This window comes from Aythya ferina (assembly GCF_964211825.1).
Source record: "Aythya ferina genome assembly, chromosome: 1".
Taxonomy (NCBI): Eukaryota; Metazoa; Chordata; class Aves; order Anseriformes; family Anatidae; genus Aythya; species Aythya ferina.
In genome coordinates, this window is record NC_140296.1 from 203,194,515 (window position 1) to 203,218,920 (window position 24,406).

The following is a 24,406-nucleotide window of genomic DNA, read 5'->3' on the forward strand; positions in this document are numbered from 1 at the left end:
TGAAGTCTCATGCATGTTCTGCACAAAAGTCACCTTCTCTCCTCTGCAGGATACTCAGCTCTCAGTTTTCTGGGGCTGGGAGAACACTGAAAGCCAGACTGACGCTAACAGCTTCATCATCCCCTGGTGCAGGGGAGCTACTTTTCCCTTCAGCACCATGGTGCATTGATTGTAATAACCCAAGAAGTATTTCAGCGCCTGACAATGTGCAGTGCAGTTTGTACAAGAGGAAAGGTCTCAGATCAAAGCCCTTAAAGTTAGTAATAACGTTGACATGTAACCCAAAGTACCTCATCTGTGCTAGCAGCTTGTTCTGAAATGTAACAAAGGCAGATGTTCTGTGGCATTTAGCTCTACAGAAATAGCATTATATGGTAGACAAGGTTCTCCCAGTGCCTCTGCGATAAATCCCTTTCTCAGAGATTTATAACTCAATTGCTGCCTAAAGAGAGATTCCGTCTGATCTAAAGCTTGGCAGGCAAACTCCTTCGTGCTTGTTTTGTCTTTGCTGCTAAGCCCTGCAGCTTGGGCTGGCTAAAATCTGGGGAGATCTTCTTCCTTCTCTATCCCCAGCATGTAGCTTTGGCCCCTCTGTGTTTGTCTCCAGTGTATAGAGCAGGTACAACTGTGTACATCTGCTTTTGGTAGAGCATCATGCAATGGCAGGTTTTGTTTTTTTCATCTGTAAAAAACAATTGCCTTCAGACTCATGGTAGCTAAAGCCCATCTGCAGCCTGTTCTGGACACCTGTAGATATTTTTACGAAAGAACTGGAATTAGTGGTTGCTTGAAATTCACTTTTCACTAATACCATTGTTGAATTTACACCCATGTGGTCAAAGAATCTGGCCCATTTTCACAAATGCCCTTCTTATATTGGGAGGTGCCTTCACTCTTCTATATGGATTTGATGGGGTCTGGGAATCTTTCAGAATCTTTTTTTTTCTTAATCTGTAATACTTTCAAAGGGACTATGTTCACTAAACTGCCCATTACAGTGAACAAGGAACGCTGTTTCTTGGGTCTTTAAATCAACCAGTCCTCCAAGGCCCTGAATAAAGGCAGAGAGAAAGCCACATGTATTGCTCCCTTCCCTTGTTACTTTCTCTCTGCCTTTTTACTCTTTTAATTTCTTAAAGGAAGTTTTTTTTACAACTTGTCATAAAAATCCTGTGTGTATCTCCTTGCCTTTTGAGTTCTTATATATAAATGCTTTACACTTGTTTTATATCTCAATACCAGGAATAGAATGATCTGTAGTAAAAGGAAAAGATGCAAAAGGCTGCAGAAATAAAAAGGCTTTGCTGCTGTTGAAATTCGTGACTGCAGTATGCATACTGTTAGGTTAAAACTAGGCATTAAAAAAAACAACACAATGCAGAACACTGCTTGCAGAGTTGTAAAATAAATGTGGCTTGGACTATGGCATGTTGTTTTTTTTTCAACTCCATTAATACACTATTGTTTCTAACTGATTATTTATATTCTGGTAGCAGCAAGACTCCCAACTGCCATGGGAGCCCATCGCTGAAGACCTCGGGTCCCACCATTTATCATGGGCGCGTCTGAAGCTTTCATTGTTGCCCTCCCAGTTTCGCTGTTTGACAGCCCAAACTGCAGCCATAAAACAGGACGCAGTAGTTAAGCAGCGTCAAGTTAGACATGAGGGAACATTGCTTAATAAATCATGCTTTGTACAGTAGCAAAACTCTGTAAACTTCAGGGCAAGCATTTAATGAGCAGCAGTATAGTTCCCCTGTGGACGGAAAGAAGTACAGGGCTGATCCGAGGCTGTGCACATCCCATCACTTGCTGCTACTTTATTACTCATCATCTGCATTGTTAATTTTTACGGGTTCATTTTAGATTTTAAGGCTGAAACTTTCTGGTGTGAATTTATACAAGTAATAATGTACCCTCTCTGCACAGACTAGGAATTTAAGGAAAACTCTCCTGTTAATCACTTCTCCAGAGAGGTGTTCCATAATTTTCCCTCTGACAGTTTTCCAGAGTTGCTGCGCTATTCTGCCCATCCTATAAGATTTATAATGGGAGATGGAAATTTTCCTCACCCTATTTCCAGTCTCCCTGCTCTCTACTTTTCCATTTAATCTCTCAAGTCTCACGGACATTTCTTGGTCTAGCAAGATGGCAGCGTAAAATGCAGCAGATGAAACTAATGAGTTCCAAACAAGCTGGTTTCCATTTACACGAGTGAGTCCAAATGAAGCAGTGAGATGTCGGAAGTGGAAGGCAGGATTATTGATTGCCAAAGGGAAGAAGCAGTGCAAGCAAGGCCAGAATAGCTGTGATTATGTCTTACAAGAAGAATAGTGGTGTTGCAGCAGAACAGACGTTATGGTTCTTTCTTGCTCATCAGGGCAGCTGCAGCTGGTAAAAACAGTTTTCATGCCACGTTTATTGTTTGTGAGCAGGAAGGTACATATCATTTGTTTATTGAGTCAGAATAACACCATAGGACAGTTACAGTCATTAAAACAGTAGATTTTCCTAGATCTGTTGAAATTTCAGTGTGCTGATCTCTTGCTCTATTTATGGTTTGATCCATTGCTTGCTCACCTTGTGAATGTCTCACCTCTGACTTCAGCAGTTCTCACATCTGATCCTTGGCTGGGTTTGTGGCATTAGGTGAAAATGTTTTACATACTGGAAAGTGCATCTTCTGTCAGGTTCAAGCTGAGCTGTGACCATTTGGTATTTCCTTGTGGAGGTAAATGGTTGTCCAGGGAATGCCAGGCTGCATCCTGCATTGTATGGCTTGCTCTTTTCTTCTTCCCTTCCCTGTATGCTGGTGAAGGAGACCAGATCTTCAAGGTATGATGCATGAGCATGATGCAGGGCTCAGAAGAATACCACGAAGACATCAATGAATCTATGCAGACAACGTGACTGCTTTTTTTTTTTTTTTTAATTTTTATTTTTAATGTTTCCTCCAGCATTCTAAACACTAGCACCAATTTCCTGCTTACTTTGGTTTTCAGTACAACCTCACACTCTCAAAAGCACAGCAAGTTTATTGCTAGAGACAAGACCAATCCAAGTGCTGCAGCTCAGTCTTGATGCCATTCCCATCACAAAGTTCAATTACTGTTTCAATTACACTGCAAGCTCTTGATGAACATTCATTAGTGGGAAGCTCCCCGTAGTCATCTAGCTGAGCACAGCCAAACACTGCTGCACTAAGCAGGAGGCAAAGATGCTGTAACAGATGCAGAAGTGAGGATGCTGCAGGGGAAGCTGCTAATCTTTTGGTCTCTTTTATTAGTAGATTGCCTCATGCTGGTGCTGGTCCTAGTGTGGAAATGGCAGAGGGGCAGGAACTTGCTGATGAGGCTGTACGAGCACAGATGGAGTTGAATTGGAGTTGTTAAATGGTGTCTTTACTCAGGGCCCGGAGTTGTTTCTGAAAGACCTCAAAGACAGTGGGCTTTGAGTGAGACCCAAATAAACCAAGACAGGCAAGTGTCTTCTGAAGGAGACGTAATAACCAAGCTGGAAGAGATTGGCTTTAGGTGGAAATTTCCCATGAGAATTTGGAGCCAGTGCTATGTCAGAGATCTTAGTGCATCTATCCCACGTAGGGCTTTTATGTTGCCTTGTTGGGTGATCAGCTCAAGTTTCATGTTGGGTGATCAGCTCAAGTTTCTGTAAGGAGCATTAGGAGAATTCCTAGTACCTCTAGGCAGATGAGTGGCCATCTCCCACCTTCAAAAACAGTGGCTCGAGGGCAGAACTACACAGAAAAGCTTCAGGGGAGCACTGAGGCATAAAGACCTATCATGTTTGCTGCCATTATGTTATATCCCATGGACATGCTCCTACCAGTAAGAGTAAGCACCCAACTGTCCTTCTTCTACTTTGCTCATGCAACTCTACGAGAGAGCCAATGGGTCAGTCACACTGTCTTGTTGGGGAAAGTCATACGTGTTCAACCTCAGCTTTTGGCTGCTTCACTACACACCCCTAGTGTGCTCTTAATGTGGGTTTTCTCCGGTATCACAATTCACTGTAAATGCAACAGCCTTATCATTGCTGTCTTTGCAAAATTGAAGATGAAATGATGCCTGATTTTGATGCAGGGAAGCAGATTTATTTTTACGTGTTCCATCATTTGCTTCCCTTGGTTTGTGATGAATGCTTGAGTGGCTCTGAGCTCATGTCCAAATTTCATTATAAATTTGTGTTTATAGGTTTACAGATGCCCTCTCCAGAGTATATAGTTGATGTAGAGTCTATGGACATTTTCCCAGTTGGCTGGTGTGAAGCGAATGCTTATAACCTAACTCCACCACACAAAGCTGTTTGTAAGTATATAGAAACCTCAAGCAGAACAGATATCGTATCAACAGTTTTATCAGGGAGTTTGGATTAAGCCCATAATCTAATTCTTGAAACTACCAACCTGACTAGTGGACTAGTAACCAGGCTGCAAGCATGCTGTAATAAGCAGTAATAAATCTAATTAGTGACCAGATGCTGCAGCACTGCTATTACATAATTTGTACTTGTCTGTGTGCTCAGTCTTTCTAAAAATGGGATGGTTAGCACTGGGAAAGGCCGTTATGTGGTTTGGAATTGCACAGTGTGGCTTGAGGGTTTGCAGTAGGGTCAGAACGAAACCAAGTTTTGCTGTGCTGAGCTGAGTTGAGTTAGGCAACTGAGTGAATTAGGGATACGGGACCTCAAATTGCAAAAAAAAAAAAAAAAAAAAAAAAGAAAAAAACACACACACACAAAAGCATAAAATATAGGCCTGAAGGGACATAAAGAGGCCATTCTGGCACAACCTCTCCAAAACAGCTTTACCTAAATTGAGAAATGTGTACTGGCCTCTTATCATGGAGCTTCTGCACCTTCCCAGGGTATCTATCCCGCTATTTCACTGCCCTTATGAGTCCAGGGATTTTCCAAGTGTTTAACTTAAGTCTCTCTTGGCACAATCAAGCCCACAGTGTTTTGTCTTACCTCCAGTGCATATTAAGACTGATTTCTTCCCTTGCCCTTCACATTTGCAGGCAGTTCATAAGTGCCTAGTGGCTTGGTGCTGTTCTCCCATTCCTTGCAGAAACTACTCAACCCTGATCTCAAGCCACCAGATGAAAAATTAGCCTTGCTGTTTACATTAATTAACATCTGAAAGGCAAATTTAAAAATGTGTCAGCCCTTTTGAAGAGTTAAATATGCTTAAGTTAAAAATCAGGCAGCCAGGGCCTAATTTGGGAGAATACTGCTATGGCAACATTATGCAGCCTTATCGCAATTTATAGCTAGGGATAAATTATGCTGGAGGTAATCATGCTTGTAAAATGTAATCTTATCCATATGTGTTTCTGTATGGAAAAATATTTGTGTTTTTATTTAATTTTTTTTATATTGATCCCATAAAACACAATATTAGCATTCCAGAGGAAGGATTAAATGTATTATTACATCTTTAAAGCAGATTTTAATGATGTAGTGACTTACTTAAAAATACCAGGAAAAGATGGCGATAGTAATTAAGTACCATTTCATTGTGTTATAGTCAGTGCATTTATATGGCTTTTTATGCATTATGGGTGTATTTTATAGGACAGAAGAGCACAAAACTAATTCTTGCTTCATTTTTGCAGTGCGAAGGAAGAGAAGAATTGCAGTTGTGCAACCAGAAAAGCAGTAAGTTTTTGTTTTTTAAGGTGATATTTTTATGGCAATTCATCAGGTCTTCCAGGGGAAATGATACACAGCACCTGAGCGAGTTTGCTCACTGCCACCCAGATACTACAGCATAGTTGCAATGGAATTCCTTTAAATCTAGAATATTTGTGAACATATTAGAAAGTCTATGTAAAACAAAATTTTGCTAGCTGGGACTGTGCAGCCATACCCAGTGCCTGAAGGCCAGTAAGGGATACCTGGGAAGGACAGGTGTGCACCAGGAAAGCATTTCCCTGTCTAACCCTTCCAGTTTCCAGAAACTAGAATTTAAAGGACTTGAATGTGAATATTTGCAGTCCAAAGAGCTAAAGCGCATGGACTGGGGTGCATTTTTGGAGGAGGGGTCAGTCTGGCACCTTCTGCAATATGCAGGTTCTGGGCTATGATAAAATGAGTGGAAGCAGGGCTGTGTTTGTTGCATCTTCAGTCCTCACTCAAGGCAGATGGTGGTGTGTGTCACAGTCCAGCCTGAAGGCTGGTTCTGCCCCATTTAACCTTAGTAAATACTCCAAATTGCTCTTTAACAGGTTACCATCCACAGTGCCTGTTGAGAAAATACCTCATGACCTCTGCCCAGTTCCTCAGCCAGACACAACAGGTAAGGCTGCTTGACACCAGTGGGATATCAAGGGTCCGTTGCCTTTATGGAGGGGGAAAACCCCAAAAAAGAAGTGAATGTGTCATACGGGTGGGGAAATAGGGTCACATCCTCAGGGGGTGCAGACCTACAAAGCAGTGCAGGGTGTCTCAGATGTACTATATGTGAGGGTCCAGTCCTCTGTGTGGGAACACTGTGTCTTGCTGGGTTTATTGGGGTTCCCATACAACTTGCCCATTTCAGCTGCTGATGTTAGGGCCAGAAGCTCTGGTGGAGATGGATGTGGCTTTCTAATTGTCATCTATTAAATTGCTTACACCAGGACTTAATGTGTCCCAGTGTTAGCATCATGACTATGTGGTATGGCTGCTACTTCTGCTAAAGGTAAATTTTCCTCCAATTTAGTGATGGTGAGAAGCACCAAGAGTACAATATTCATCCAGATAATTGTGGAGACACTGCAGGAAAGGCAGGATTTAATTCACTTTATTTCATATATCTATAGGACACATATCAGTATCTGAGCCAACAGCCCAGTGCTCTTTCATAATCAAATGTAGTCAAATGGGCTCTTTTTGGGTATGATCATCTGAGCTATTGTGGACAGCCATTTGGATGGTGTCTTTAAGTATCTGCTTCTCTCCATGGGTTGTAAAGGAGCCCAGGATTATTAGCCCAGATACACAAAACTGCATGTTAGACCCATGTCATTTCAGGGGAATAGTATCCAAGTTCTTACTGGGTTGGAGGGCAGCTGAACAGGGATGGTGGAGCCTTTCACCTGAATTTTCTCCCTGAGCTGATTACATGCCTGGTCAGAAACAACTAATGTGTTCCCTCCATAGCATGTTGCAATTGAGTTGCTCGTGTTCATCTGCAGTGTGAGTTATGATAGAGCCTCGGGTCCTGTTATGAACAAAATCCCTTCCTGATTCTCCATTCAGTAGGGTGTGCAGCCATATTAGTTACCATTAAAAGCAATTAATCTTCCTGTGTTGAGTGAATTCAAGTAGCAGAGGCTTCTCTACCTTCATTCTTAGGGAAAACTTTTTATGACCCCCATTTAATTTCTCCTCCTTCCCCCATCATGGAGGAAGAAGAAGGACCCTTGATTTATTGTCCCAAAGTGTAAATGCACATCAACGCCACTTTCTCCTTGCAGGCACCATCAATGGGAGATACTGCTGCCCTCAGCTCTACATCAACCACCGCTGCTTCTCAGGTCCTTATTTAAACAAAGGCAGAATAGCAGAGCTACCTCAGTCTGTCGGGCCTGGCAAGTGCGTGCTGGTCCTTAAAGAGGTATGGCTCAGCTATCTTTTGGGAGGACTTCAGGGGAAAACGTGGATTGTGGGTTGCTGGGCCCAGAGTTTAATAAGGAGGTACCTAAAATTGTGCTGGAATCCTGTGGCAGCTTCCACAGGTTGAAACTACAAGTTGGGAAGTTGGGGTATGTGTATGCATTGGGGGTTTTAACATGAGAGGAGACATTTCTGAAACATGGGGAGTTTTCTTGGTTGGGAACAAGTTTCATCTAACTTTTGCTGCTGTGCAGGAGAATTACTGTTCTGGCCAGAGCTGTCCGTGAAGAGGACCTCTGTGGTTTTAGCCATCAACCTGTTTCTCCTGGCACAAGCAGTGCAGCATCTGCACTACTGTTGAGCCAGCAGATTTGGCATGGGGGACACCTTTGTATGTGTGACCGTGGTCCTATGGGACTCAAATCATTGGGATTCAACGTGAAACAGGACAGAAAGCCAACGATGGGGGTGTGTGATGTGCTGAGTGGAAGCTGTGGTGTGCCCAGCTTCCACTGGTATACTGTGCATGTACAGATGAAAGGCAGGATGACTTCAAGTGGGAGAGGACAAGATGGTCCTGTTGGATAAGCAGGGTGCCATTGGTCCTGTGGGCACTATTTCAACTTGACTGGGGTCTTTTAGTAATCTAGGTCTTCCAGCTTTCTTATCTGTACCTATATGAACCCCACTTGACGTGGATCTGAGCTCCCTCTGCTTGCAGAGGAAAGGCAGGGGAACCTTTAGGTCTGATGTATTTGCCAGACTCTTGGTGCCCAGCTTGGTGAGGAGGTTTGAAGTTGTCTGAAGTGAGATGGATTTCATCCCTTGGCATAAACACCTGAAATGAGAGATCCCTCCCAAATCACCCACCAATTTCGAAAACATTCTTCTTCTGTACTGTAGAGTGACTCTCGTGTCCCCACTCCCTGATTGCATCTGTACACTGCTTTACACACAGCAGCACTGCCAATTGTCTCACATGGTTAAAAAAAGGCTATGAAGAGAGCCCAATAATCCAGCTGCTTATGCAGGTGGGACACTTGGATCTGCAAAAAATGCAAATCAAAAATAGCCCTCAGCAGAAAGCAGGATAAAGTGGTTGCAGAGCACAAGTTGACAGCTGCCAAATTTGAAAGCCAGTCTTTGGTGGCGTGCTGATGGGGAGTGTTAGCAATCTGCTGCTGCTTGAAAACCAGGCAATGAAAAAGCAACATGGGGGAAACATGAGGCATCCACAGCTAATGGGTATGCTAACGTTTCTTCCCCCTCTCCTCCCGGAATTTGGATTTTGGAAACACAAGTAGTGCAAAGCTTCTGACAGGTCCTCCCCTCATGTCTCATGGCTTTGTTGCATAGACTAATACCAGCTTCTCCAAATTCCTCAAGAAAGGGACTTATTATTGACTGTGGAAACCAAACTAATTTTCCTACAGAAATCCAGTTTCCCCCTGCTCTGACTCCTTGAAGAATTCCTTGTTGAAGGAGAAAATAGCAGTCTCAACAAGACATGAGTATCTTGCTTTTGGAGCCATAAATGATTCCTCAGGAGCAGGACCATGGCAATGTCCCAGTGTTTCTTAGTGGTATTTTGAAGATAAATCCAAGATCATTGAGTCTATGGGGACCAGGTCTGGGTTCTGGAATGGGTGAAGAGGAGGCATTCAGGGTGTTGCTATTGGGGAAATACACCTGGTTCCTATCAGCCAAGGCAAGAGAGGTGTCAGTAGCTCAGAGAACCATGGGTGTACCCAAGCAGCTGGAGGAGGCAAGAGGCAGCAAGGAAAATGTACCTACAACTTAAATATCTTAGCAGCTGCCAGAGCACCCAAAAGGATTGCAGAGCTGAGTGCTGACAGCAGTGTAAGAGACATCTCCCAAACCCACAGCCACAAGGCTTCGTGAGCTGCAGAGCCTGCGAAGGTCCTCATCCCTCCAAGCCCAGTCTCAATACAAAGCTTGATGGCTTTGTCTGGCTTTATACCCACTGGTGACATGGCCCAGAGAATGCAAATGCATTATAATTATCTCTGTCTCACTATATAGGAGAATTACAGGCCATTGTAAATTATGCATCAGCATAACTTGTCTGGAATAGATAAATTATACATGTGCTTTACTCTGGCAACACACAGGGGAGTGTGGGAAAGACAACCCCAAACAACAGCTATGAAGGAAGAACAGATACATCAGCAGTCTGGTGGGAGCCTTTTAAATCACCCTGGTCTCCAGCCACAGCTCTCTGCCTTTAGAGATGTTCTAGTTAAAATTTGAACCTGTGCCAGACATGAGCTAGTTCACAGTGGGCAGCAGTCTCTGTGATAGAGATGCTGTTGTGTTTGACACTGATGAAAACCCCAGACTGAAAACAGCTGAATAACCATCTCCTGCCCCATTCCCTGGCCTGGATTACCTAAAACAAGAAGAGAGCAGATGTCCTCTCCCTGTTAGTACCAGGTGGTGGGAGACCTTGCTCCTGGCTGGGTGCTGAGCAAGTAGCTCACCATCCCCTGCCTTCCTCTGCACTCAACCATGAGGGATATATATATATATTAAAAAAAAATAAAAGAAAAGAATTACAAGTGTGGCTCATGCTCCTCAGACATTTTTTCCCCTGAATTCATGTCCCTTTTTTACATCTATCAGCGATGCAATGAAACATCATTCTGGATCCAGCTCCAAATAAATTGGTGCTACCAGGCTGTACACCAACAGTGAGATAGCCGTGGGTTGCTTGGCTCTGGTCTAAATAAGGTTGGGATATACCCTTGTAATGTAGAGCAGGACCTCCTCCTTCTAGCTGAATAATCTGGGCCTTTCTCATGTGGGTCATCGGGACAGAAGCAGCATGGATAGGTTTGCTTTTGTGCAACACCTCTTCTCCAGCACATCAGGAATCCCCCTGATTTCTGCCCACTTGCTTTGCCCCAGAGTTGGATGCAAAGGTTGTGAGCTCTGCAATGAGGAAGCTGCTAAGGTACCTCCCAGAATGGCCCACCTTCAGCAAGATTTATCTAAAATCCTGGGAGCAATTACAACTTACTTGATAGTATGATCAAAAATACTGGCTTTAATTCTGTGTTTGTTAGTGCGTATGTATCCTTGCTTCCATGCAAAGCCTGGATGATGCCTCATCCTTCTTAAAACCTGGTGGTGCATTACTCCTGGTGCCAGCACAAGCCCTTGGTTTATTGTGGCTTCCTTCACCCCAAGAGACAAGTGAGGGTGTTAGTGCCTGTTGTTTAACATCAGCTTCAAAGTTTATCTCATTCCTGAGATTCTTGTTTGGAAAAAAAGTTGAGACTTGGAGCCAAGAGACAGTGGAGGCATCAACTGCTGCCATCCAACAGCTGCATCTGGGCTGAGAAGTAGTGGCTGTATAGTAGCTAAGATACGTAATAAATACAAACTTTAAGTTAAATTAAAATAAACACACTGTCAGCTACAGATACAGTTCTTGGGGCAGAATATCTAAAAATACCAAACTGTTCTTCTATCTGTGCCAGCAACTTACCACAGCAACATTGTAAAACATAATGAAATGTCTTTTTTAAGACTCTGGATGATCTATAACCCACCATATCTTAAGGAAATACGCTGTAAAGATTAATTAGCCTCATTGCTTACTGCTATTACTATTTTTAAGACACTTTACTCTTTTTCTATTTAGATGAAAATGGACTTAAAGGTAGCATGACTTAGTGTTTGCCACTGATGCAAACTGGAAAAATGAGCCAGCATTTGTGAAAGAATCCTATTACATTCTGCAATTTGATTTTTTTATTTATTTTTTTTCAGCACAGCATGAGTTCTTAGGAGAAATTTGCATAATTAAATCATGGTGCTCGGAAAATTACATAGCTTGTACTGAGCCTTAGGTGTATGATTGAGTCATGTTGATGGTGTTATCGTTAGTTATAAGACATTGTGTTGGGATAGCAAAAATCTTTTATAGTCTAGAAAGATACAAACTGCATTTATACAAGAGGGTTCACTTATGTTGCCCTCAAGACTGCTCCATGGATTTCAACCCATCTATAGCAGATTCTCCAACTTAGGATCTGGCCATCTGTATTTTTGAAATGACATAGTCTGTTGTAAGCATGTCACCACTTGAATGCTACCCCCTGGACTAGAGGAAGGAAGTTGAATTTCTTCTCAGAAGGATGCTGGTCGTAGGGCTCTTGAAGAGAAGGGGCATAGTGCTATTTTGTGATATAACCTCATTAAGTGATACTTCCTGAGAAAGCTTCATCCAGGATTGAGATCATCAATGAAGAGGGGTCGAGTGATGTGAAATTTGCAAATCCCACTGATCTCTGATGACGTGAGTGAAGGTACTTTCCATCTCCAGAGAAAGCTGGAAAATGGTATAGGTTTCTTCACCATTTTTCCTTTAATCCCAGTTAATTTTTGTGCAAGAAAAAAAGTAATATTTTTTTTCCTAGTGTTTAGCAGTGTGTAATATTAAGAGAGAGTGTTGTTAGAAGGTAACATATTTAACATGGTAATGGACTCCTGCTGCACTGTAAAATGCCAGACCCAGTGACTTAAATTTGAGATACAAGAAGAGTAACAGCTAATGCTTTTTAAAAAAAATAATAATAAAAAAATATTCTGTTAAAGGGAAATGACTCCTATTACAAAACACTCATTTAAAAACTGTGTTTAGAAGTTTAGCAAGAGTCCTGATGAATGACAAGTGACCTTTGAGAGAAGTACTGGCATTGTGGTTTCTTTGCAGGGCTGGAGTTGATTAGGTGTCCAGGGTGATGCTCAGGCAGTGCCAAACAGTTATTTGCAGGGGGGGGATTTTCTTTTCTTGCTCACTTCCTAACTGTTTTGACAACTCATACAAACACCACTGCACTGATAAAGGATCAGGGCAGCACTGTTTATGGGAATTGGTGTGGAAGAACCCCCTGCTTTCTGCTCCTGGCTCTTTCACCAGCAAACAGGGGAGTCAAAGCATGCTGAAGGAGACCGTCCCCAGCAGACACCTGATGAGGTGGTAAATAACCCCCTGGATTTGCAGGAGGGGAACACATGAGTTGTGAATGAGCATGGGAGCCACCCATATACTTGGTGTTTATTTGAAAACCCAGTTTTGGCTTTCCTGCATTGGGTCTCCCTATCTGTTTCAGATACCAGTGCTGCATCTGTATGGTGAGTAGCAGATGAGAAAAGTTGTGAATGAGCAACTAGATGGAGTTGCTCAGAAGCTTTCTTTTGTTTTCTTGGGAATCAAAGCCTTGGGAATCTCAGGTTATGTGACAAGCTAGGAACCAGATGGAGAACTGTGGGTAAATCTGTATTTTAGTTTCCCCTTGTGTGAGATGAGTGTGCTCATAGCACTCTTTGAGATGTGCAGGTGATCAGAGCTGCATAAGGCATTGGGTCCTGTTAGTAGGCATTGCTTTAAGTGTCTCTAATTACATCTTTTTGAAGACTGGTTCCGGTTGTTTATCCAGGGGACCAACGATAAATTAAATTTTGCTTCTATTAAATAATCTAGACAGGCTACTCAAACCACTTCTGTTTTACACGGTACTATGCAACATGAATTAAAGCCCTTGCCTGAAAATTATCCACCCTTCAAGGTTTTCCAAATGCCAGAAAATCATTAGATTGCTGGCTTATTAAAGAAACGCATACAAAAGGAAAAGAAGAAAAAAATGTTAACATAAAGTCGTTGCTCTTTGCAATATGACCTGGTCAGTTTTTCATGAAAACCATATGATGCATGTTCATGGGTGCTAGGGAAACTTAATGCTTATCATACTGAAATCATTTAAGAGCCCTGAAGAATTAAGAGCAGGCATTAGGTAAAGAGCTAATTTATATCAAAACCAATCCAGATTCATTGTGGAGTCATTCATGGGCATACAATGCAGAGTGTTCAAACACATGATCTGGTGCTATTAAGAGATTTGTTTTTCTTGTATTTATCTCCTTAGGCCAAGTGTAGGCTATTAAGGCTTGGATCCTCTGAGTGAATAGTAGGAATTATTTTTATTCTCAAACACTGTGGATTAAATGGATTGGCACATGCGTTTTATTGTACAGAGTGGACACATACTGGGTTTCAGGCACTCCTCCTGCAAACTCTTTTTGTGTAGACTTCATTAATATTCCGTTAATACCGTCAAGGCATGCAGCACTCAGATGCTTAAGTGTACTGCCAACCTTAAGTACGTGAGTTTCCCATCTAGTGTTCGGTGTGTAACCCCCACGTGACTTTGGCCCTGGCTGAGCCGTCAGAGATGTTTTCATTTTTTAATAAATTGAGCCACTGTGGATGCAGGAAATGGAACCTGCTTTGGGTGAGGGGGGCTGTCTCAAGGAATAACACTGGCGTTCATTTAATGGGAGATCTTTGGGGTTGGCCAGCAGCATTTAATGCAATCATGGTATCATACCGAAGTGTCATCCACAACGTGCTTGGCACATAGATTCAATCTGGGACATCTTCTCATTGCATCTAACACTTATCTTGTGCATCCTTGAACATAAATTGGCATCTGTAAGCTTCTCCTGCTTATATAGCACCAGGGAGCGTGGTCAAGGATTGCTTTTAAATCCATCAGTGTTGTTGGTTTTATGTCTCAATAGGTTCTGAGCATGGTGATCAATGCAGCTTACAAGCCAGGGAGTGTTTTACGAGAGCTGCAGCTAGTGGAAGACCCTCAGTGGAATTTCCAAGAGGAAACACTCAAAGCAAAGTAAGTCTTCAGTGTGTGCTCCTTTATATAGAAGGCTTCAGAAATTGTACTGGCTTGGGGAAAAGAAAAAAAAAAAAAGAGCAGGAGATTTTCTGTATTGTGAGAGTTTTGCTTTTTTAATTATCATTTTGCTTCACTGAGCTACCTGCCTAGTTCTGTAGCAACTTAAGAAGTGAAATGTTCACCTGAATGGTACATTTCTATTGTCTTTCTCCAAGCAGCTATCCAGATTTTGAAGAAATATGCCATCTTCATTCACTGAAGTCTTGAGTTTTATGATAAGGTGCTCCAATAAGCTTGGCTATTATTGATTTCATTCAATTCCTGGCTTTCTAAATGTAGCAGTATTGCTGATTTTAATATAGAGCCTGTCACTCTAATACAGAAAAACCTGGCAAGAATCAATGGCACTAAAAAGTGTAAGCAATATAGCAGGGATATGTTTTTAAATAGGAGGGTGGTTAGGACAAAATACTAGCAGATGTGGGATTCAGATTATGTTTTAATGCCTTTCTAGAATCAATTCTATCTAAATCTAAACAATATTTAAGAAATCTTGGTATCTAAAAAATACTCTGTTTTTCCTTCCATCTTTAAAATGTACCATTTATATCTTTATATATGGGCACTGTACTTACGACGTGTCTCAAGAACCATTATTCCTCTAAAAGAGGAGACAATCACCAATGCTCTCTCCAGATCCCTCCCAAAAAGCAATTCTTCCCATTTTAAGACAAAGGTCAACAAATAGTTCTTTGTAGATAGCTCTCTCTTTCTGACCAGCTTGATTGCTGTGACTTTTTGAGTACCGACATTAAATGCAGTGAATTTCACCCTTTATGCTGAACTCTGTTACTCCTTTTCAAATAAAAGCAGTTTTCTTTTGGTTATTTACAATGATTTGCTGTCAAATATGGAATTATTGATTGCTGTTGTATTTGATCTTTGGCCATGCCGATACTGCAGAAAGCTCTTGTGTGCTCTGATTGAGGGTGAGAATTGAGAACCTTTTATCCCGCACAATCTGAAACTGGAAAGGAGGATTGCAATTAGAATTGAGAAGCTACCAGAAAATCCTATTTTAATTTGCTTCTCTCAGCCATGTGGAAAGTCATGCTTTTGTGTTTATCAAATGAAATTTTGTGGATGGGAATCCAAAAGTCATCCTTGTGCATGCAGATTTTCATTAAAAATAAAACCAGGTCATGGGCGATGACTTCATTGATTCTGGGCTCCCACACCTTGTACTAGCAAACGACAGATAATGCACTCTAAAAGGTACTTAGCAGTGTGAAATCAAGTTGTAATGCTCCGTTTTTCTGTTCGATCCTGCAAAGACTCAAGCTTGTGGGCAGTTTTCCTATTAGCAGTGTTCAGAATAGAAGCTTGTTGGGAATTCTCATTTGAGTATGAATATCTGTCTGGTTCAACAGCAGTAGTATGTACTTCTTAAGGCTGCTGCAATCCTTATTGCACTTACCCTCCCTCACTGCTACCTGATGTACTAGGTGTATTGTAAGGACCACCTCCATCCCCTGTACTTTCTTCTGTGGCACTTCCACCCATTTGTGCTTTTGTCTTTTTCCTTGTCCTACATATTTAGCAGGGCAGCCAGGTGCTGGGATATATCTTTTATCTGTATTGCCTGCCAGATAAAAGTATGCCAAGGTTTTATATGCAGTGTTGGCCAGACAGTCACAGGCTGTGTGTTCCTGTATGATGGCTACCCTAGGAAGCAGCAAGCTCAGCTCTTCAGCAAGTCAAACAATTTTCATCTTTCAACTTTATCAAGCCACAGGATGGATCTTTACAGTCTCAGAGCTAGGACAGCAAGTCTTGGAGTGACTTGAAGCATAGAAATATATTCTCATTCAGTATGGTGTTGTCCTCTGGCTCCTTAGGAGATGGAGCTAATGGTGCTGGAGAGAACCACATGGCTGCAGCTGTTTAGTTTCTGGGGCTGGAGCACAGAGTGGTGCTGACGGGTCGTACCAGCTTGCCTGCAGCTACCTTGAGTACTTCTTGGTGGGTGACAAAGGGTAGATGTGCCCTATCTGACTACCCTAGGATTTTTTTTTTCCCTTCCTGGGTTTACTTGAGCTGTTTCATCTAGCCTACTGGGGTTTTAATTACATCTGCTTGTGCAGAAGCAGAAAAAGAAACATGCTTATGAAATCAGCTACCCTGAGACATGCAAACAGCACATGCCATGCTACATCAGGTATGACAGTCTGTTGTGCTCCGGAATCTTAAACAGAGACCTGTAACAAGCAAACGCCTGTCTACATCGAGTTCCAGCTATGCCAGCTCCCAGTGGCATCTTGCTGCTAATGATGACAGCTCCACAGCCAGCTGGAGCGCCAGCGCTGTAATGTGACATGTCGTGTCACCGCCTTCCTTCTGATGCGAGCTGACAACTCCTTAGATCTTGACAATGTTGTTGTTTGTTTGCAGTGATGGTTGTGGTAGGGTAGAGCAAAGGGGAGGGAGGAAGATGGTGAGAAGGTGGCGTGTTTTTTTTTTTTGTTTTGTTTTGTTTTTTTCCCACTGGCCCAAATGCCAAATCATTCACTGCCATGAATGCATTAGCTCAGTCTTTGGGCAACCTGCGTTTAGTTTACACTGCTGTCAAGAGTGACCAGTGCAGAATCAATTACGCTAGCTTTGCAAAGAAGTTAAACAATTTAGATTGTCCAAAGAGATGTGTCTGCAGTGCGTGATGGCATTCACTTCCCAACAGCACTGCTGGCTCTCTGTGGAAATAGTCAAACCTGATTTATTGGTGATGATGAGTTAGAAATGTCAGGCCCAATCCCCTGAATTCCTATGAGGAATAGACAAAGCTGTGGGCATTCAGCCCTTCTGGTTTTGATGCTTTAATTTCAGTGCCTACATCTAGATTTGGCTTCCCAATCTTACATACAAAGGCTTTCATTTCTAACAGCTATAAGTGGGGTTGATTGGACTTACCCATGTTTGCAGGACTTTGTGCATTAACAGTACCGTTACGTGCAGAGCATTATCTGGTGTCTTGTTGGAAGCCCGGTTAACCAAAATATGAAGGATGTGTAGTCCTGGACTGCTTGAAAAATGAAGTTCTGAGACCTGCAAATCCAGCAGCTGAATTCTAGGAATATTAACCCCAAATCACCGTCTTTTCACTGTGGCTGCTTTACAAGACTTTCTTTCATTTGCGATAGATTGTGTTGAGGTGTTTGATGTATTCTTTGGCTTGCTTTTTGCCTCAACAGCTGGCAAGGGTTGCTCTCAGGCCTTCCATGTCCCTAGCCCTGTTTGAGGAAGTGAAGCATTGCCCATGGCTGATGGAAGAGAACTTAGAGATGACATAAGCAAAGTGGATGTATGCAAGTGCATGCAAACAGATGGGATGCATCCAGCTCTGCTTGAGGGAACAAGCTAATGTCATTGCAAAGCCACTCTCTGTCATATTTGAAAGTTCACTTGATCAAGACAAACATCAGATGGCACCTCAAGAAGGACAAGAAGGAGAATCCAAGTAACGACAGGCTGGTCAGCATAACCTCAGTCTCTGGAAAGGTTATTAGGCAAAGCCTCCTGAAGGCTATTTCCAAGAACATGCAGGACCAGAAGGTGGCTGGGAGGACTCAGCATTTGACTTACAAAGGACAAATTCTGCCTGATGTGATGAGATGACTGCTTTGGTGGCTGGGGGAAAACCAGTGGAAGTTATTTGTATTGACTTTAACAAGGCTTTCGTCACAGTCTCCCATAATATATTTAGAGTCAAGCTGTGGAGTGGTGCCAAGTCCAGGTGGCAAACAGTTATTAATGGCAGTCCTTGAATGTCAGTACAAATCTACAGCTCATGTGATGTGATTTATCTTCTGCAACAGCTCTGCCACCTATTTTTTGAGGCACTGCAAGAGTGAATTAGTGTAATTACCACTGTAAACTACCATGATTTTGTTGATTTTACCCAGATTAAGAGTATTTGCAAAATCCTTGGTATTCATGGTGGACTGAGTAGCTTTAAAGGTATGAAGGTTTTGATGAAAACTTTAGGGTTTTTAGGTGTTTTTGTTTGCTTGTTTGTTTGTTTTTTGGCACTTGCAAGGGCCCATACAGGCAGGGTTTGAATCAAACAGTGAAGTGGGTGTTTTGTACTGCTGGACTGGTAAATTGCTTCTGGTAAAGCCAATGCAGAGAGACTTTGGCTGTCTGCTGTGGGTGGCTGGTGTTTGCAGGAGGTGTTTGCAGGAGATTTCATATGTTTGGTGGACTTTGAGCTTGGAAAAGAAACTGGAAATTTCTTGCAAAAGAACGGATAGGAATTTTTGATCCTCGAAAAGAGGTGGAGGCTTTTAGACACTGAGTTATTCAAAATAGTCTCAAAGGTTGTCAGAACTGTTAGCTATATCCTTGTGATAAAACCTTTGAAAATGAGGGTAATCTCAAAGCTCTTGCACTTTGATGTATCTTCATCACAATCCTTTTCACACCATTGCACAATGGACCCCAGCTGGAGCTCCTAGAAGACATTTTATTCTCATGAATGTCTGGTTCCAAAAGAAGAATGATACTGCCAGCAAAGTGCTATTAGCTCAATATTGTTGCTCATGAATCAGCAAAGATCCTGAGTATATTTTTTCCTGGAAGTTGTTTCAGCCAGAAGGGTTTCTCCACATTTTGGGATCTGAGGGCAGAAAGAAAGGGAGAGTAAAGTAAAATTACTTTGACTTGAGCTGAAAAATTATTTTTAAAGTAACAGTTATTTCCAAGCAAACTAAAAATATTAAGCTTGACACAGCTGTTTGCTGTCTCCAGTGCTGCCATGCTATGCATGCAGGTTACTTACTACTTAAAAGTGGTTAAGAAGATAGGAGTCCTTGTTTGAAAGCATCAATAGGAATATCAGTAGTAGGTAAGTTTTTGAATGATGCTAATGGAAAAGGTTTTTCTGATTATATCCAAAAGAGTTATTTCCACATGGCTGTCCTAGACAAGCTCAAATTACATTTGGTGGTGTTTGTGTTAGAAATCTGCAGTGTGAGAAATATGGAAAATATTAGTAGAATCTGGTTTATAGTTGAAAGAGGTGCTGCCAAGGCCAAAATCATGTAAAAAATAATACTGTGGCCAGTACTAACACCTTGGGTTGTTGAGACTCATTGGTGCAGTTGTGTTGATCTACATTTTGCCATCCAGTCTGTTAATTGCTATGTGTGTTGCATTCAGACCGAACTGTGAAATCAGTCAGTTGTTCCTTTTCATAATTTCATCTTTTTCTTTCACCAGGCACTTTACAATGTACAATGGGTCCTTTCTGGGTAGCCAAACACAATAGGAAGTACGCAGTTAGAAGAAGTCAGCCATCCTTGAATAATACCCATCAGGCAGCTTTCTTAGCTTGTAAGAAAGAAGATCAAGAGGCAATCTGATTACAATGCTTTTGCAGGGAAACAAAACCAGATGCAGTCTTTTCATCCTTGTGGTGAAAGTCAGAACAAGGACAAATAAATGTAAGTTAGATCCACACATACCCATAAATAAAACGAGGCATAGATTTATAGGTACAGGTTTTCCTGCTGCCAGGTTTCTTCCAGCATGAAGACCTTAAAGGGGAGTCTGGTGCTTTTCTGGAAGTGGTGCTTTAGTCCGAGCAAAGTTGTTGAGGTTCAGGTGAAGGTAGCACAATGAAATTCTTCAGCCTGTCACAGATTTACTGACCTAACGATCTAGGCTGTCATTAAACTTAATGGCTTCTGGAGAAGTAATAAGGGCAGGAGTCTTTTCAAACACATTGAAAAGAAATATAAAACATTTATAAGTAGATATATTTTAATGCCTGTAGAATTTGTTCTTTTCATATTAGGTTTTGCCAAACCCCTTTTAGCCAGCCAGCCTGCACAGCTATTTCATAGGGGAGCCGGAATAACAGTGCTGTCTGTCTAGAAGAAGCACTTTTTCCAGTTTATCTCATATGTCTGCCAAGGTCTGTCAGGGTGCACAAAGGGTTGGCTAATTAAATAAGGAGAGTGAATGGCTCCAGGACTGTCTCCATAACCTGGGGTAGTTTGGGGACACCAAATAGAGTGTCTGGGAGTCTGGTGCCTTGCAGAGCTGCTCCTATAGGTTCTGGAAGAGTTTTGGGTTGAGGTGATAGTTTGGATCAAGTCTTTTGTGACATGAGAATGGTCAGATTGGGATGTTCTCAGACCTGAGTTTCATTTGGGTATCCCCTCTATGGGACTTCACATACCATGAGATGAAACCCTCTTCCCATATCTCAGTGTTTCCAGAAAGAACTTTTGGGTGGTAGAGCAGCAAGAGTTGGTTTCTCAGTTGTTTTGTGAAATTCAGTAAAATCTTCAGAGGGAGGGAATTGAGTCTAGGTGCGTGCTGTGTATTTTAACTCTCCAGCCACGTCTCCTTTGTTTCTCTTCCTCTTCCATATCTGACTATCAGGAGCTGCCTCCCTGCTAGTGACCTATGGGTTGTAATGTACTCACAAATGCTTTGTCTCATTTTTCCTGATGACTCTATCTTCGTCTTTGCTTCCAATCCAGTAATCTCTCTTTCACTGTCTCACCCTCCCTTTCTTTTGTGTGTCACTTTTCTCTCCTCTAAAGCACATTTATAATGCCTTAGCACCAGGCGCTTGCATGATTGTCTCTTGTGTTGCATTCCTCAGGATGCGTAAAAGATGTTTTAAAAACCTTATCTCACTGTTTACAATAGCTTGGTGCTGCTGTTTAATAAATTATGAGGATAATTGGTTTTTCAGAGTTCACGTCTACAACGTATTACAGCAGGGATGTAACTGTATCTTTCTTTCACTTATCGCTCAGAAACACTTCATATAAAACACTGAAATAAATGTTTTAGTAGCACATGGTTAACAAATTTAAGACAAACCTTTCATTGAGGATTTCTGCTCTAAGCATTCCCTGTAGGAATCGCTGTTTTAAGGGCCTGTTCCTGGAACCCCGTTAAACCACTCCAGAGACTCCCGATGAGTTCCTTGGGCTTTGGACTGCCCAGTTCTCATAGCAGTGAAGTCATCTGGTCTCCATATGGCAGACAATCCAGTATTCACCCGAATACTTCTACAATGCAAGTGACCTTAGTTTGTGTGATCAAACGGTGGACATGTTGTGAGCTGGCACGTGATGTGGGAGCTGCCTCAACAAGGAAGGCAGTGGAGGAGACCAGAGGTGTAGTGAGGGCTTACAGAGCCCATTGCCAGTACAGGGTGGTGACCAGAAAGTTCTGCAAGGTGTGTAGGATTTTCATCACAGGTCAATATATAAGAAGAGACTACACCCCTCTCTCCAAAACTTTGTGTCAGCTCATGGTATTAGTGTATTATCCTGTATAATATCTGCACCAAGTCGGTTGGAAGCTTATTCTGTCTTCTGCTGTATGTCCAGGTATATCCAGTTTGTACTTGTATGCTTTTCTAGACCAAAACCATGCCACAGCTCAGCTTCCAGGATCGTTTCACCCTACCTTTCCTTCAAGTCTGCCTGAAATGGAGTCACTTAACCAAGCAGACCTTTTATTCCTGCCCTCCCAAGAGACACACTCTCCCAAAAACCATTAAGGACTGTGTCCCCCTACAAGAGGGCAGCATCTGGTCTGTAGCATCAAAGCTTGATTGGTAACACGGGGTCATCTTGAACTCTTTTCTAGATACAGAGGGAAGACGTACAGGGCGACTGTTAAGATTGTGCGAACGTCGGATCAGGTGGCGGATTTCTGCAGAAGAGTCTGTGCAAAGTTGGAGTGCTGCCCCAATTTATTCAGCCCTGTGCTAGTGGCTGAAGTCTGCCCAGAGAACTGCTCCATTCACACTAAAACCAAGTACAGTGAGTATTGGCTGCAGGACTTGTTGCTAGCCAGGTATCAGAGCAGTGGGGTACTGTGTGTGAGCTAGAACATGAGTGAACATGAGTTGGGTAATGCATTAATAATGAGTAGGATTCATCTCATGTAGGTTGAGTAGTTATTTAATCCTGACCACTATGTGCTCCCTTAGTATTCTGTGCAGAGAAACAGGCATTGCCAGAAAACAGTCCATCTCACCCCATCCTAATATATCTCTTGGAAACTCACTGCTCCTTGGAAGTATTGACTTTTCTTTGTATGCAAAGTTAATTTAAGGAGCACATAAAAGGAGCCTGCAGTGGCCAGCTGAGATTTAAACTGCTGCATCATTGTTGTCAGTGTTACTGTTATTACTGGTCGGTGTTACTGATATAACTGGGTCTTAAACAGGTGAGGAAAGTGGAAGTGGGTCCTTCTATCACAGAAGTTGCAATAAACCAGTATGATTGATTTGAACTGATTTGCTTCTGTTCAGTGCCAGGGTTGAAGAAGAAGCAGGCTCGGAGAGATTCATATCACTGAGTATGGGTTTCTATAGAATTTTACACCTGATGGACTCCTAGCTCCCATTGGTAGTGAATGGAGAGCTGGAGGGATAGAGCTGGGGGATCTACATCTGTGCTTATCTTATCCTAGAGCTGATGTTTCTATTTGGCCAGATGAATGGTGCCCTAAATTCCATTGATCTTGTGAAAAGCTCGGTGCAGTTACAAACTTTGACGTGGGTGCCAAGTACCATTTTACATGTCCAAGGATACCCTGCTTGTCAGCCCCAGAGGATGATGTAGGGCATCTAAAAAAGGAGATGAACCAAGCCCCTGATGTAAAGCCAGGGGATTTTCACATCCTTAATTTCAGCTTGGGCCAAGAAATACTCAGAGTTAGAAAACAGAAACAAAACACATTCCTTTGTGCATTGAACCAACATACATAATTCAGGATAGCTGGCCCTCTCTACCCTCTGCTGAAACTATTAGCAGCTGAAAATGTGTCTAAGGCTGTTAACTCATGCAGAAGGGCATTAGATCAAGAATGAAACATGTTGGCTTACTTGCTTAAAATTGCTGCTCAGCTTAGTGGAAACTTTCTCTAAGTACATAGCGTGGGGTTAAATTCTGAACTCATCACCAATAAAAGTGCATACATAAAAGCTGTAACACTTTGTGCTGGACCACAATGACATCTTATGTATACACTGGATTTTTTTCCAAATCAAGGCATTTTAAAGTTCCTCATAAAAGTGCACCTAGAGTGTAATACCAAATCAGTATCAAAAAGCAAGCTGAAGTTCCCTTCTTTTGGTGGTTTAAAGTTTTCAGTGAGAATTTTGCTTTAATTTCTCCAGCTTATTATTATGGGAAGAGGAAAAAAATCATTAAGCCGCCAATTGGGGAAAATAACAACATGAAAAGTGGTCATGTCAAGCCAGCCAGACGCAGAAAAAGGCGGAAATCCATCTTTGTGCAGAAGAAAAGGAGGTCATCAGCTGTTGATGTGAATGCTGCAGGCTCTGGAGAGGTATGCATTGCACTGGGATATATCAGCAAATTTCTCTCATTGCTCTCCCCCCACGCACTTTTGCATCTCATTTTTGAGGGACTTATCAGCAACCTCCCCCCACTTCTGTTTCCCATTTTGAATTCCTCTTTACCACTCTCTGCTTCTAAGACTGGACTGGTTGTACTGGGACATTTTGAAGATTTCTGCTATCAATTGCAGCTGCTTCATGCAACCCAAAAGAAAATTCATTTAGTTAAATTTCCTCCACCAATTTAGTTAAATTCCCTCCACTTCAGCTGGAGGGGAGCAACTTCTTATCCACTATCACTTGATTGCTTGCATCTTCATGACTTAGTCCTCATTTAGGTGTGGTTCAGCCTCATTTCCTTAAATTATACTGCTTCAAAGGAATTTAGATTGAAATAAACCCATTTTAAGATGAAATCAACCATTACCCAAGTTTTTTGGCCTTTCAACCAATATAACTAATTTGGTCTAAATTTTCTTTCACTTAAGACCTGTGCATAAGCCTTGGATGCATGATCAGAGCTCGGCTGTCAAAGTCATTTGGGCAACTTAGGTATATATAATATTCAAAATACACACTTCCCATCAGTTGGTGTATGTCTGCAAGCTCTGTCTGACAAAACTTCCAGGAATCTGCTGAACGTTTCATGCCAGATGAGTTATTACCATTGCCC

The 24,406-nt window shown here is 42.1% G+C and overlaps 1 protein-coding gene across 3 annotated transcripts in view; it reads left to right on the plus strand.

Moving 5' to 3' along the window:
* SFMBT2 (Scm like with four mbt domains 2) overlaps positions 1–24,406 on the plus strand; it is a 146,252-nt gene that overhangs the window by 78,833 nt on the left and 43,013 nt on the right. For all 3 annotated transcript variants that reach the window (XR_014691379.1, XR_014691380.1, XM_084514423.1), the window contains exons 12-18: positions 4,212–4,325; positions 5,634–5,676; positions 6,246–6,316; positions 7,479–7,618; positions 14,227–14,336; positions 22,011–22,186; positions 23,551–23,723. Coding sequence is in view for 1 of the 3 variants with exons in the window: in XM_084514423.1 (XP_084370549.1) it covers positions 4,212–4,325; positions 5,634–5,676; positions 6,246–6,316; positions 7,479–7,618; positions 14,227–14,336; positions 22,011–22,186; positions 23,551–23,723 (827 nt within the window). In the remaining 2 variants the exon portion in view is untranslated. The remainder of the gene's footprint in view (positions 1–4,211; positions 4,326–5,633; positions 5,677–6,245; positions 6,317–7,478; positions 7,619–14,226; positions 14,337–22,010; positions 22,187–23,550; positions 23,724–24,406) is intronic.